The sequence below is a fragment of the Buteo buteo genome, unplaced genomic scaffold (assembly GCF_964188355.1).
Source record: "Buteo buteo unplaced genomic scaffold, bButBut1.hap1.1 HAP1_SCAFFOLD_56, whole genome shotgun sequence".
Classification (NCBI taxonomy): domain Eukaryota; kingdom Metazoa; phylum Chordata; class Aves; order Accipitriformes; family Accipitridae; genus Buteo; species Buteo buteo.
Window position 1 is genome coordinate 33343 of NW_027439222.1, and position 13819 is coordinate 47161.

Genomic DNA, 13819 nt, shown 5'->3' on the forward strand with positions numbered 1-13819 from the left:
GGCACCAGCCCCAGGCCCCGGCCCCTTGGTGCTGGATGCGCCCATCGATGTCTGTCCCAAGGGCAGGTGGGGGACAGGGCTCGGCCCGGGGGGACCCCGAGGAGGACACCCCCAGCTCACCGCCTGCCTCTCCTCTCTGCTCTCTGCAGACGCGGCACCAGCCTGCGCCCACAGCTCCGCCTGGCCCTGGACCAGCTGTGGGTGCTGAGCGGCGGAAAGGAGGCGGCGGGGGACGAGGAAGAGGAGGAAGGCGGCGATGAGGACAGGACCTCCATCCTCCTCGTCTGGCCCAGCGGCTCCTGCGTCGCCACTTTCGGGTGAGTGCCACGGCCAGGCGGGAGACGTTCCCAAGCACACCCGCACCATCGTGAGAACGGCCTCTGCCCTGCGTGCAGAGCCTGGGCAGGGATCGAGCAGCACGCCGGCAGGGAGGGATGGGGGCATGGGCAGGTCCCGCATCCCCTTTGGGTCCCCAGAAGGGGAGGGCGAAAGCAGCTGCTCTGGCAGGACACGGGGAGCCAGGGCTCGGGCAGCGCCTCTGTCCTGCCCCACGGGGCTTCGTCCCGCTCCGGCGTCCTTCCCCACGGGGCAGGGCTGCGCAGGCGCCCGCCTCTGCCCACGGGCTGGGGGGCAGCGGGGCCTGACGCTGGTTCTCCTCTCTTTCTGCAGCTCCCGGGCGCTGAAGGAGCTGTGGGTGGGCACGCTGCTGGGGTAAGCCGCGGGGATGCTGCAAGTGCAGCCGGACGGGGGAACGCAGCTCCTCAGCTGGGGAGAGGTGCCCCCGTGGCTGCCGGCAGCTCTCGCTCGGGCAGAGCTGCCGCAGGAGGGAGAAGAGGCGGCTTGGGGCTCAGCCAGCTCTCTCCCTGTCCCTTCCCGGTGCACAGGACACCAGAAGGAGCCAAGAGAGCCCGGGTGACGCCTGTCCCATCCATCAGGCTCCTGGAGAAGGAGCTGGGCCGCCGCCACGCCGTGAGTGCCTGCCCGGTCTGGGCTCTGCCCCCGAGCCCTGGTCCTCCCGCCGAGCGAGCGGCAGAGGCATCGCTGCTCACCTGCCTCCGCTCCTTCTCTCTTGCCCAGTGGAGGACATTAAGCGCCGGGAGCCTGGAGAGGCTGATGGAGGGCCAGGCCGAGGTGAGAAGGGCTGCCTTTCGCCCGCCTCTGGCTGTGCCGGCACGTGCGGCCAGTGGGGTGAGGGATGGAGGGAAGGGTGGTGCCGCTCGGGGAGCGGAGAGGGTTGGGGAGCCGCCGGGAATGCCGGCACATCCTGGCCGGCGGTGCTGGGGGGAAACCTGCCCCGCGGGGCAGAGAGCCCGGGAGGGCAGAGGGTCCCGGCTCTGCCACGCTCAGGCTGCCGGTGCCGGCTGGCAGCTCGCCGGCGGCCCTTTGCGCCGCGGGGCTGCTCTCTGAGCGCAGCCTGGTTCTTGCAGGCTGGTCCCAAGCAAGGGCCTCCGACGGTCCCGCCGAGCAGCGGAGGGGGACTTTGCCACGCACCGGGTGAGTTTCGGGAAGAACGGTAAGCTCCTGCAAGCGCTGGAGCTGTGCTCACTTGTCCCTCGAGTGTCGCCATGCAGGTTGGGCAGCCCGAGGCAGGATGTCACCTCCAGGAGGAAGGAAGGACGGACACCCGCTGGGCAGCGGCCGCTGGACGTGGTTCTGCGGGGACACGGAGCCTCTGCTGCTGCCCACAGCTTGGAGGAGGACAGGGCGAGGGCTGGGCCAGGCTCTCCTCTCCTGGTGGCGTGCCGGCTCTCAGGAGCCTCCCAACTGGAGCTGCTGAGCCGGAGCTCGGAGGTCCAGCTGCTGGCTCCCTGCCCGTCCTGCTGCACCGCTCAGCACCACGCTGCGGGCAGGGCAGGCCCCGGGAGCGCTGGCCCGGCGGTCTCCGTTGACGGGCTCTTGCTCGGCTTTCCTTTGCAGCAGGAGGGAGCAGCAGCAGGAGGAGGAAGAGGAGGGGGCTGCCCTGGCCCTTTGCTCATCGGAGGACCCCGGCCGCTGCCCAGGTGCCAGGGCAGGTGGGCTCTGGCTGCAGCAGGGCGCTCTTTGGCCAGCCCCTGGCAGCCCTCTGCGGGGAGGACGGCTCCCTGCCCCGGCCCATCCAGGTAAGCCAGCCTGGCCGGGGGGGTCCCCAGCCCTCCAGATGCTCCCTAGAGGCGGTAGGAGCCCTCCCTCCGGCTGCTCCACAGGGGACACGGGTGTCCCCAGGAGCTCCGGGGATGGCGGCTTGGGCTCTTCACCCCCAGCAAGGAGCCCGCTCTGGGGCAGTGCTCTGGCCACCGCTGTCGGAAGGCAGCTCCTCGGCCAAGCAACTGTCCTCCTGCCTCTCCTGCAGGAGCTGCTGGCTGTCCTGCGCCGGGAAGGACCGTCGACGGAGGGGATATTCCGCAAAGCTGCCAGCGGGACGGAACTTCGGGAGCTGCGGGAGGCCCTGGACCGCGACGCCGATGTCGACCTGGGCAACCAGCCTGCACTCCTGCTGGCCGCCGTCTTGAAGGTGAGCGCTTCTGACCTGCGGCTGGAGGAGCTCCTGGCCGGCCTGGAAACTTCAAAGGCTCACCCAGAGCCCTTGGCATTGCAGGACTTCCTCCGAAGCATCCCCGACAAGCTGCTGGTGACCCACCTCTACGAGGACTGGATGGCAGCCATGGAGAGGACCAGCAAGGAGGAGAAGGTCTCCGAGCTGAAAGCGTAAGTGCGGGCAGCAGCCTGCCTGTTGAGCAGGAGCCCTGGCCGCTGGCTGAGAGCACCTGGAAAGCTGGGCAACTCAGCCGCTGGCTCCCCCCTGCCTTGGACAACAGGCCTGGGCAAAATCTGCTTTGTCAACCTAGTGTCCCTGTTCCCTCAGGGTGGCCGAGAAGTTGCCTGCAGCCAACCTCTTCCTCCTCAAGCGGCTGCTGTCCCTCCTCCAGCACATCGGCCGCAACGCAGCCACCAGCAGGATGAGCTGCAGCAACCTGGCCATCTGCCTTGGGCCAAACCTGCTGAGCCCACCCGACGAGGACCTGCTCCCGCTCCAGGCCATGCTGGAGGTGACCGAGAAGGTGCGCTGTGTTGGCAAGCCGGCTGCAGCCTTGCCGGCCTATCCGAGCTTGGCTGCTCAGAGGTCCCTGGCTGCCTCCTCCCTTGAGCAAATGCCGGTGGGGTGGCTGCCTGCAAAGGCAGCCCCGCAGCCACAGCCATCTGTGCAGAGGCAAGGGTCGGGAGTGGGAAAGGCTGCTTGGGACAACTTCAGGCAGCTGGGTTGAGAGCAAGGGTTTGATGTGTGCAGGTGAACACGCTGGCGCTGTTTATGATTGAAAATTGCGGCGACATTGTTGGGGAGGAGGTGGCTGGCCGCTCCTGTCCATCAGCTGGGGAGTCGCCAGCCCCCACGGACGGAGCCACAGGTATGAGGAGGAACTGAGGGCTGTCCCAGGCTGGGGCTCGGGATACCAGAAACCTCAACGTCAAGAAGAAAACCGGTGTAGGGCTTGGGGTGGGTTTTGCTTTGGGTGTGCTACTTCCAAGGCGTCACTGCTGCACATGGTTTTGCTTTCTAGACCTGCCTTTGGAAGAGCAAAGTGGCCCTGCAGGCAGAGGAGACCAGGGCCACCAGGCAGAAGCCATTCTGCATGCATCCCCCTCTCTGGGTGTCCTCAAAGGAGCTGGGGGAGACATGGTGGCGGAGTCCAAAACGACAGAGGTATGTCAGCTCTGCTCCACAAGCACCGTGACAGTGTCTCTCGGGTAGGAGGGTAGTTTCTGAGGAGGCCAAGTAGCTGCTGGGCCTCCTCCGGCCAGCCGATGGCTTGTGTGTTTGGGGTTCCTCCTCCTCCCCCACGGAATCATACGTTGTATGGAAAACTGGAAAGGTCCTTTCTCAAATGCATTAAGCATGTGCTTAATCCAACCAAATACCTACAAAAAGACAGCGGGGAGTAGCTGTCAACTTGAGAGGGCTTTTGCTCGGATCCTACTTCATCACAGTTTCATCAAGTCTGTTTTGGGGCAGGTGGACTGTGCAAAATGTGGATGCATGATGCAAAGCAGCATCTTCCCCAGAGAGCTAAGGTGGTAATTTGGCAAGCAGTCCCTTACTACTCCAGGCCGTCCCTTGCCACCCCTGAACTCCAACAATTCTGGTTTAGGCACCTCCAGCTTTGCCTCCAGCCACCCTCGAGAGCACGGCAGAGCCCCTGCTACGCCCGCAACAACTGGGCAGCCTTTCAGAGGAAAGAAGGTAAAACGAGTCACTTTGGGTTAAAATCAGAACTGTCTCCGCTGGATCGTGGCCTTACCTATCTAAGCACACTGTGGGATGGAAAGGTTTGCAGGCTCTCCTCGGGACAAGGAAAAGAGAAGGAACCGAAGGAGGAAACAGGCCTGGGGAGATGAAAGCTGTGCAGAAAAAAAGAGGAGGAAGAGAGAAAACAGATTGGGGGATCGCAAACGGAAAAGATGCAGGAAGGTCCGGCAGGTCAAGAAGCCCAGGTGTGTACCAGGCTCTGCTGCCCATCCAACTCTCAGCACTGCTCTAAGTCAGGCCAACCCGCTGGCAAGGCACGGCGAAGGATGGTGCTGCGCAGGGTCTGGCAAGAACCCCGTGGCCGCTCCCCAGGGGCTCCCCATCGAGCCCTGCTGCGTGGCACAGGGGCCCTGTGCATCTCTGCGCGCGCACAGCTCTCTAAGGGCATTCCCCGTGGGGATAAGGCGCCAGAGCCCTCCCCTCGGCAATGCCAGCCGTAGCTCGCTCTCTTCTGGGCTATGAGCAATTCCTCGTCAACGGTGTTCCCCAGAGAGAGGGCAACCAAACCCTGCCTCTTCCTGGCGCTGTGCATTCAGCAGCGCTCTCTGACTCTGTCCTTGTAGGTGCCGTTTTCCTGTTACTGGCTGAACCCCTGTGAGCCCTGGGCCCGCCCCCCACCGCAGTTAATGTTCTCAATAAAACGGTTTTTCTCTCTTCTGACTGTGTCCGCCATCGGCTGTTCTGGAGCGGGCAGCTGCTGTTTGAGGATGACCCCTCGGGGAGGAGTTTGGGATTGTGCCTTGTCCCAGCATCCTTGCCGGCGCGCATGAGGGCTGGGTTCAGGTGCTTTAGGAGTGAAAGCAAGGCACAGAGTTGCACAGGAGGGTGGAGGTTGGAAGGGAGCTGTGGAGGTCGTCCAAGCCCTCTGCTCAAGCAGGCTCCCTTAGAGCAGGTTGCCCAGGACCACGTCCTGGTGCGTTTGGGCTACCTCGGAGGAGCAGCCCCATGAGCTCCGAGCGAGGGCAAGATGTAGGCAGACACGGTGGCCAGGAAGGGCTGAAGGTCCGTATGCAGCCACCGTCACCTGCAGCTTGCTGCTCCCTGCGGCCATCACCCTTGCACAGCGAGTGCCGGGCAGTTTCTGCAGAATCCCCTCGCTCATGGCAACGGTATAAACCCAACCGCCGTGCTGGGCGGTAGGAATGCGTCAGCTCGCCCCAAAAAGCTTTGGAAGGGGCTCCAACAGCAGCCGGACTGCTGAGGCTTTTGTGCGCCCCGGTGTGATACAGGGGATGCCTGCACCCTGAGGGAGGAGGAAGGATGAGCACTCTCCCCGTCCGTCCGTCCGTGGGTAGGTAACTCTTTTGCTCACAGGTTGTGGTGGTTTAAGCCTGGCCGGTGGCTGAGCACCACACAGCCGCTTGCTCCCTGCCCCCCAGGGGGATGGCGGGGGAGAATCGGAAGGGTGAGAGCCCCGACCGTATCGCCACAGCAGGCTTCGCCCTCCCGGTGTCCCATCACGCTGGGACCCCCCACAGCACTGCCCAGTGACACACTGGGGGGAGTAGGGGGCACTGGGGGGAACCGAGGGGGTCACAGGAGGTTACAGGTGTGTGGGCAGGGGGCGGAAGGGGGGCACTGGGGGACGAGTGGGGAATGGCGGGGGGACCTTAAAGGGTCAGCAGCGGCACAGGGGCCGAGCAGAGGGACGGAGAGTAGCATCTGGCTGGCCCATCGGACCCCTGCCCGTTAACCCAGGCCCCACTGGTGCTGTTCCTCACCCCCAGCGAGCCTCCGCACATCTGCAGGGGGCAGGGGCAGCTCCACACAGGGAGGCCACCAGCAGAGACGTGGTTTTGTCCCTTGGGCTGCTGTGCACGCTGGCCCGGCTGCGAGCCCACGTGAGCCTCAGCCCCCTGTCCCGCGGGTCCCACCACACGCGCGTGACCCAAACGGAACGCTCTGCAAAGTTCGCTCAAAGGAAGCACGTGCTTCCGCCTTGCCCAGTCCTTCCTAAAGGTGTTCCTTGGTAAAGGTGAGGATGTAAGCGGGAACGGAGCCCCTTTCTGGGTTGAACAGCAGGCTGAGGGGGGCTCCTGCTGTGGCGGGGGCACCGGCAAGGGCCAAGCTGGCCAGTCTTCCTTCGTCCCGGTCTTCAGAGGTGGCAACCTCCTGCGTGCTCTGGGCTGGCACAGCCTTGCCCGTGACCCAGGGGAAGTTTCCCTCTCCCCGAGTCCAGAGTCCTGCCCCATACACGGCACCCTGGGGCAAAGGGCAGAGGAACCAAGAGGTTCCCCTCCTTCGCAGGGTCCCCAGCGTCAGCTGTAGCATCGCGCCTATCCTTTGTAGTGCCCAGAGCCTCCTGTTTCGGGCCGAAATCCTCGGTTTTCGGGTCCAAACCCGCCTTTGATGACCCCCAGCCTTTCCTCAGGGCCCACAGCTCCATGCTGAGGCTCTCAGCCCTAAAGGTGGAGTTCGTTGCCTGGCAACCTCCACCCAGCAGTCCCTGGGGAGTCAGTGGGCCCAGGACAGCCAATCGCATTTGAGGAGGCGGGGGCAAGGCATGTGATCGATAGGTAACCCACCAGTCAAGCTTCGAGGCCTGCAGGAGAGGTGGCAAGAGGGGAAAAAGCCGGGCTCCCTGCCGGGTGTGTGTGTGGGGGGGGGTGTTGGTTGGAGGCGGGGCATGCCCGCTCCACCAATCACAGCTGGCAAGAGCAAAGCAGAGATGACTGATGAGCCGCCTGACCCATCACTGGATGGGAGGAGCGATCTCATGCAGCCAATCGGAGGAAAGATCGCCTCAGGGAAGGGCGGGCCCCAAAGCAGGGCACAGTGGCAGCCGAGGGGAGCGATCCTCCGAGGCAGCACCGCCTGAAGGGAGGAGACTGGCAGCCCTCCCCAGCTGTGCTGACCCATGGGAGAAGAAGGTGGGGCCTTCTCCTGGGGCCAGGAGTTTCCTCTAGGCACCTGCAGTGCCGAGGGCTCCGGCAGTCCTGGGAGCTGAGTGTGCCAGGCGCAGGGCAAGCGGCTGAGCTGGGCGTTCTCCAGCGGCAGGCATTTGGACGAGGGGGGCTCGGCGGGAACCCGTCTTGCCCTCCCGCTTCTTCTTGTGCTTCTTGAAGTGGAAGCACTTGTGCAAGGCTCCAGGAGGAGTTAATTTGGTGCCCGCCCTTGCTAATTGCAGGTGGGTGGTCTGCAGCGGGCAGGGAATGGGACAGGACTGCTCGCAGGAATGCCGTGGGAGGGGAGGTCCGTCGCTCAGGGAGACAAGGATGAAGGGTGGGCATTGAGGGTTGTGGTGCTTCTCTTCCCAGGTCACCATTACGCGTGAGGAAGCTCTGCTTCCCTGGCAGTGGCCGAACATCTGCCTGCCCTCGGGAAGCCAAAGGCAGAAATCAAGCAAGCAGTCGGGATGGAGTTGCAGGAATAGTCGCCACCTGTCGACCCCAGCTGTCGCCCCAGTTCATTCTCTGTGTGGAGAGGCAGTTCAGGGTGCCAGGAAAAGGTAATTTAAGGGATCTCCACTGCTTATCGGTTCTGCTGACTCTCATGACTTTACTGGCATTGTGGCATTTGGTGCTAATGCCAAAGCTCTTGGGGAAATCTGTGTCAGGGTATTGGCATCTCTTAGGGTTGTGATCCTGTGGTAGAGGGGAAAGCTAAAAAAATGAGACACAACTGTAAGTAAAGAAGCAACATTGAGGGGGGGGGGGAAAATACATTTTCCCAAAACACTTTTGAGGTTTAGGGATTTGGTTTGAGAACTCTTGTTTTGGTGACACACTTGCTAATAAGTCCAAAAAGAGATTTATCTTTGCTTTCATTGAGATTTTGACTTGAGTGCAGTTAGTGATCTGCTGAAACCTTAAATCACTCCTGTCATCTGACCAATTCTCTGTTTTGTCTCTACTACTGAGCTGATTTTCTTATCTCAAATGTGGCATAAAATTTGTATGTACTTCCTGGAAATTGAAAGATTTAACAGTGCTTTGTGGAGTGCTATTCAGTCGATGGGCGCATGGCACACAAGAATTTAGGGGTAAAAGTTCTTTTAGAGGTTCTGAGGGTTATGGTCCTGCTGAAAGATTAGTGAGAAATTCAGCTACACAGTTGTCAGGACTCATAAAACTTGCCAAGACTGCAAATATGTGATGTCTGGGCTTTGGTGTTGACTAAGCACAGTGCAAACACAGGTGGATACAAAAGCTGGAAACAAGAGCTTAGGCATAAAAGAACCAAACCAAACCAAAACCCAAGATGATGGAAGAGAGAAAAATGTCCTGCCAAAAATACTCCTTTAATTATTCACCGACAGAAAAGACAACTTCCAGAAGAGATTGTCTTCCTGGATGCAACTGTGAGAAGAAACCTAATTACTGAACCAAAATAGTACACATATTGTAGGATGATAATAATGCATTAAGTATAAAATAAATAAAAAGGCAGAAGAAGCCATGCTGTATTTCCTTCAGATTGTGGATTGCCTCTCTTCCAAAGATACTAGATGTTTATCTGCCCAGTACTAACAGCACTTAAATATTATTTGCTGTTTGTAAATGAAGTATTTGAATTGGAAGTAAAGGCTTAAGATTATGAAGCTTTTCACTGCCAACAAAATGTCTAGGTGCTGAAGGAGCTGGCTGCTTGCTGGTCCCAGGGTGCAGGTAAAGCTACTTTCTGATTATCAGAGATGAATCAGAATCTCGGACATTGCCTGACTCTTCATCATCTCGGTATCGTGCTGAATATCAGTAGCAGGCAGGGAAGGGGGTTCTTGTGTCCCTGTCTGAGATGCCAAATTGTGATTTCTGCTCTCTGTCCCAGGTACGTGCCTGTGCAGGCAGCTAGATGGGAGCTTTCCCTCTGCAGAGCACGGCTCTCTGCGGTTTGCAGAGAATAATGTTTTCTACAGCCTTGTTTTCAGCTTTAGGCAGGTCTGGCTTCATTTTTCGGGGGAGGCAAGAAGGCTTGCCTTCTGGGAGTGTGTTTCACCACTGTCCCATTTTTGCTGAGGTCCATGAGTGTCCCTAGTTGTGAGTAAAAGAGCCCTGGTGGGACTGTGGGCTGGAGATGTGCTGCTTTTTGCCCCTTCTGCCCCTCCTCTGAAGATCTGATAGCAGAAGTGTCTTTGAGACAGGTTTTTTGACCTGCTTCAATGCAGTAATGGATTACTGAGAAGCAGCAGTACCAGGGAGTATGAATGCAATTTTCTCTTGCATGATTTGGCTGAAGATCAGAAATGTGCTTCACTGAATAGGAACATTGTTGATTAAAATGGCATGACTGTTGATGCCATATTACAGCGGTATCTTGCAGTGTTGGAAGCTCAAATCTATCTTTTCGTGTTAACTTAAAGCTTAAACTCTGAGAAGACTGTAGGAATTTAAAAATCACCCTCTGCAACCTATGCAGACCTTGAGGTATGAGCCAGACTGAGAGGAGTGAAGAAAATGTGTTCATGCTTTTTTATCCAGCTGAAAGAGCTCTGTATAGCTTTAAATGCTGTTGCATCTCATTTTTAGTTGAATATAAGCTGATGGTAGTAGATTAGGTGTCAGATATCTTGTGAGGGCAACTACCTGGCAATGACATATTATTAACAGTAGTTTAAATGATTGCACTTGTTTCAGAACAAAAAGTGGAGTTCTGTCTATTTTTAATCTGAGTTTCTGAACTATCTGATTGGAACTTAGTACTGGGGAGGCCTTCAATACAATTTTTTTTATGATGATCACTAGGGTGTGATGGTTGTCGGTTATTTTTAGGTGGTGTGGTCAAATCAGAGGTGTTGAAAGCTTACCCCTCATCTAATTGGGGTGGGTTTTGTTTGTTTTCGGTGCTTATTTCTTTTGGAAAAGCTGAAGATTAAAATCTCTCTGTATATACCCATGCACCCCTTCTCCATGGTGTTTACATAAATGTTTAGGCTGTTTTCCAGGCTGTTTCCTTCGTGCAAGACTGGTTGGAATCACCTTAAAACACCCTTTTACCCAGCACCTGCGAGGGAGGACCACAGTGTTTGGGGACCTCGGTGGTCCCAGTGCCTGAGGATGGTGTGTGCACACACACACACATTTATCTGGGGTGTTCCTGCAGCTCCCTGGGACTGGGCTGTAGCCAGGGCCAGGGTTTGTGAAACCCCTTGTCTGAAGATTTCTTGGGACCACAGCACCCACAAGGGCAGGAGCAGAGGGACAGGGAAGAGAAGCATTTAGCAATATTTAGCAGGGGCTCTCACCAAACCAGGCTGATCCACTCTCCAGCTTCTCCCTTAACTTGGGGGGAATCTGCTACCACAGATGTTTCTGGCGTTTGCCGCATCGGGAGGATTGTCAGTGGGCTGCACTGGGAGCAGGTTATGGGAAATAAGAGCCTGTAATGGTCAGACTACAATGCTGGGAGATTTTTACAGTAATGCCCGTGCTGCAAGAATCCAAAGGTCAGAGAGGAAAATTGCAATACCAACTTCAATTAGTGACTAAGAAAGGGAATGACTTTCATGATGTGTCAGACTGTGCCTCTAAGCCCTATGAGAAGCTGCCACCCTTCTCCGATGACAGGTAGCGTCGTGGCAGTGGCTACTGCTGGGCCAGGAGCAGCAGGCAGATGCTGCGCAATAAAATGAGAGCAGAGAGCAGGCAGGCTTGGTCTGTGAAGGATCTGCTATCCCATAATTCATTCCCTGCCCTTATTCACTGGAGGCTGAATGTGAGGATCTTTGTTCACTGGGGGTTTTTTGTTTTGGTTTTGTGGTTTGTGTTTGTTTTTTTTTTTCTCTTTCTTTTGATTTGGTTTGTGGTTTGTGGTTTTTTTTTAGGGGAGTTTAGGAGAACTGACTATGGGCAGCAGAGAAGATCTGGTGATTCAAAGGATCTTTTTTCAGTTGTTCATGCTAGAAAGTTCTTGGGGTTTTTTGTTTTGTTTTTTTGTTTGCTTCTTCCTGCTGCCACTGAACACCTCTGGGATCCATTGCATTTTACGGGGATTGTTGCTTTGGAAGATGGCAGGAGGTCCTGTGGCCCTTTCTGCCAGCCAGCCCTGCAGGAGCAGGGAAGCTCTGCTGGGAGGAGGCCAAGGAAGGGTGTCAACAGCTGCTGTAGAAATCCAGACGAGCAGTTCAGGTACATAGGAGGGATCAGGGGTACAGTCCAAAGGAGCCACGCAGGGATGTGCTTGAATGATGACTGTTCCCTCCCACCCCAGTGCTATGAAGGACATTTGTGCCCGGGTCTTGTACCAAGGGACTGTCATACCCTCGTGTACGGGGACCCCTCGTACACGCACCCTGGCACGATTAACTTTGCACAATCTTGGCCCCCTTCCCTGTCTTCAGGGGAACCCGAACTAGTAAAACGTTTTTGACTTGTTTTTCTTCCTTGCATGGTGAGGATGGACCATGGCAGCATGATGTCCTTACAGTGTCACTTGGTGGGGAGACTTGGACTTGTCCTCTACAGGCTGGACACTAACTGTCCAAATGACTTCCTAGAGCTGGCTGCAACAAAGAAATGCAGTGTCATGCTAAGGAGGAAATGACAGCTGGATAGCTCCCTCCCAGAAGCTATAGCAAAAGAAGAGAATGAGAAAAATGAGGGATAATTGTTCCTGACAATGGTGTATTTTAAAATCAAAATAGAGATTTTTTTTTTCCTTCAAAATAGAGATTTTTTTTCCCTTCAAAATAGAGATTTTTTTTCCTTCAAAATAGAGATTTTTTTTCCTTCAAAATAGAGATTTTTTTTTCCCTTCAAAATAGAGATTTTTTTCCCTTCAAAATAAAGATTTTTTTTCCCTTCAAAATAGAGATATTTTTTTTCCTTCAAAATAGAGATTTTTTTTTTTCCTTCAAAATAGAGATTTTTTTTTTCCTTCAAAATAGAGATATATTTTTTTCCTTCAAAATAGAGACTTTTTTTTTCCTTCAAAATAGAGATTTTTTTTCCTTCAAAATAGAGATTTTTTTTCCTTCAAAATAGAGATTTTTTTTCCTTCAAAATAGAGATTTTTTTTTCCCTTCAAAATAGAGATTTTTTTTCCCTTCAAAATAGAGATATTTTTTTTCCTTCAAAATAGAGATTTTTTTTTTCCTTCAAAATAGAGATTTTTTTTTTTTCCTTCAAAATAGAGATATATTTTTTTTCCTTCAAAATAGAGACTTTTTTTTTCCTTCAAAATAGAGACTTTTTTTTTCCTTCAAAATAGAGATTTTTTTTTTTCCTTCAAAATAGAGATTTTTTTTTTCCTTCAAAATAGAGATATTTTTTTTTTTCCCTTCAAAATAGAGATTTTTTTTTTTCCCTTCAAAATAGAGGTTTTTTTTTTTTCCTTCAAAATAGAGATTTTTTTTTTTTCCTTCAAAATTTCTCAGGAAGTTTTTGGTGATGTTGGACTCTCCAGTGCAGAATGATCTGAACACCGCTGCAGTGTCCTGATGACAGGACTTTTCCAAGCACTCAGCTTTAGAAATAGTCTATGGAAAGATGTCCATGTCCTGGGCATGAGATTTAAAAAAAAAAAAAAACAAACCCAAATTAAGAAAATAAAATTTGAGCGGAAAGTCCTCCTTTCTCCCCAGTGCAATAATTCTTCATGGCACTTGGAATCATGCTCAAAAATGTTGAATCTCTTCCCCTTAAGTTTGAAAGATGGAAGAAAAATTTGAAAATAAACATGGAAGAACACCTGGTCTGCAGGAAAGTTTTTGTGGGGAAAAAAGTTATCAAAAGCAGCTTGGTGATGTGATTTTTTATTTATTTATTTTTTTTTTTTCCTATTGCCATTTAGGTCAGAGGGACTAATTTGTATGATTTTCTTAAGAATGCTTTCATGTGTAAAATTTAGATCTCATAAATCAAGACTCAAACAGGACAATAGTAAGGATGGAAATGTTTTCTTTACTGGCATACTGGGGACAGACTTTATAGTAGAGAGTGTTGCAATAGGACAAGGGGTAATGGTTTTACACTAAAAAAGGGTAGATTCAGACTAGATATAAGGAAGAAATTTTTTACAGTGAGAGTAGTGAAACACTGGCACAGGTTGCCCAGAGAGGTGGTAGATGCCCCATCCCTGGAAACTTCAAGGTCAGGTTGGACAGGGCTCTGAGCAACCTGACCTAGTTGAAGATGCCTGTGCTCATTGCGGGGGGGGGGGCGGGTTGGACTAGATGACATTTGAAGGCCCCTTCTAAGCCAAACTATTCTATGATTCTACGCTAACAAGTTTGGAACAATGTCATCCAGTTCTGGGCTCAGCAGAGAGGAGTGAAACATCACTGGAGTCAGGGTGCCACTTGTTTCTATTAAACATTTTGTTAGAATCTTTCTTTTCTTACTGTAGTTTTGTACAGGCATTCATCTGCCTTTTCCAGTGTTTAATATTCACATGCTGGAAGAGTAATTTAAATGGGTAATAGATACAGAGTGTAACCATTAAATCTAGTTCATAACAATGCAAACTGTTGGATGGCAACAATTGCAAATATATGCCTGGCTTTGCAGGATGCCAACTCGTTGGCTTGGGACACAGAGCTCACCTTAAGTGACAATAAACATTTTATATTTAGATGTTCATTGCTGAGCCAGATGAACACAA

At 53.8% G+C, this 13819-nt stretch overlaps 1 protein-coding gene across 1 annotated transcript; it reads left to right on the forward strand.

Moving 5' to 3' along the window:
* The first annotated feature begins 256 nt into the window (after positions 1–256).
* On the forward strand, positions 257–4870 carry LOC142027781 (T-cell activation Rho GTPase-activating protein-like). Its single transcript, XM_075021990.1, has 9 exons — positions 257–317; positions 2241–2491; positions 2576–2685; positions 2843–3038; positions 3266–3383; positions 3537–3679; positions 4125–4216; positions 4303–4467; positions 4846–4870. Exons 1-9 carry the CDS (start codon positions 257–259, stop codon positions 4868–4870), a joined length of 1161 nt encoding a protein of 386 aa, XP_074878091.1.
* Positions 4871–13819: the final 8949 nt, after the last annotated feature.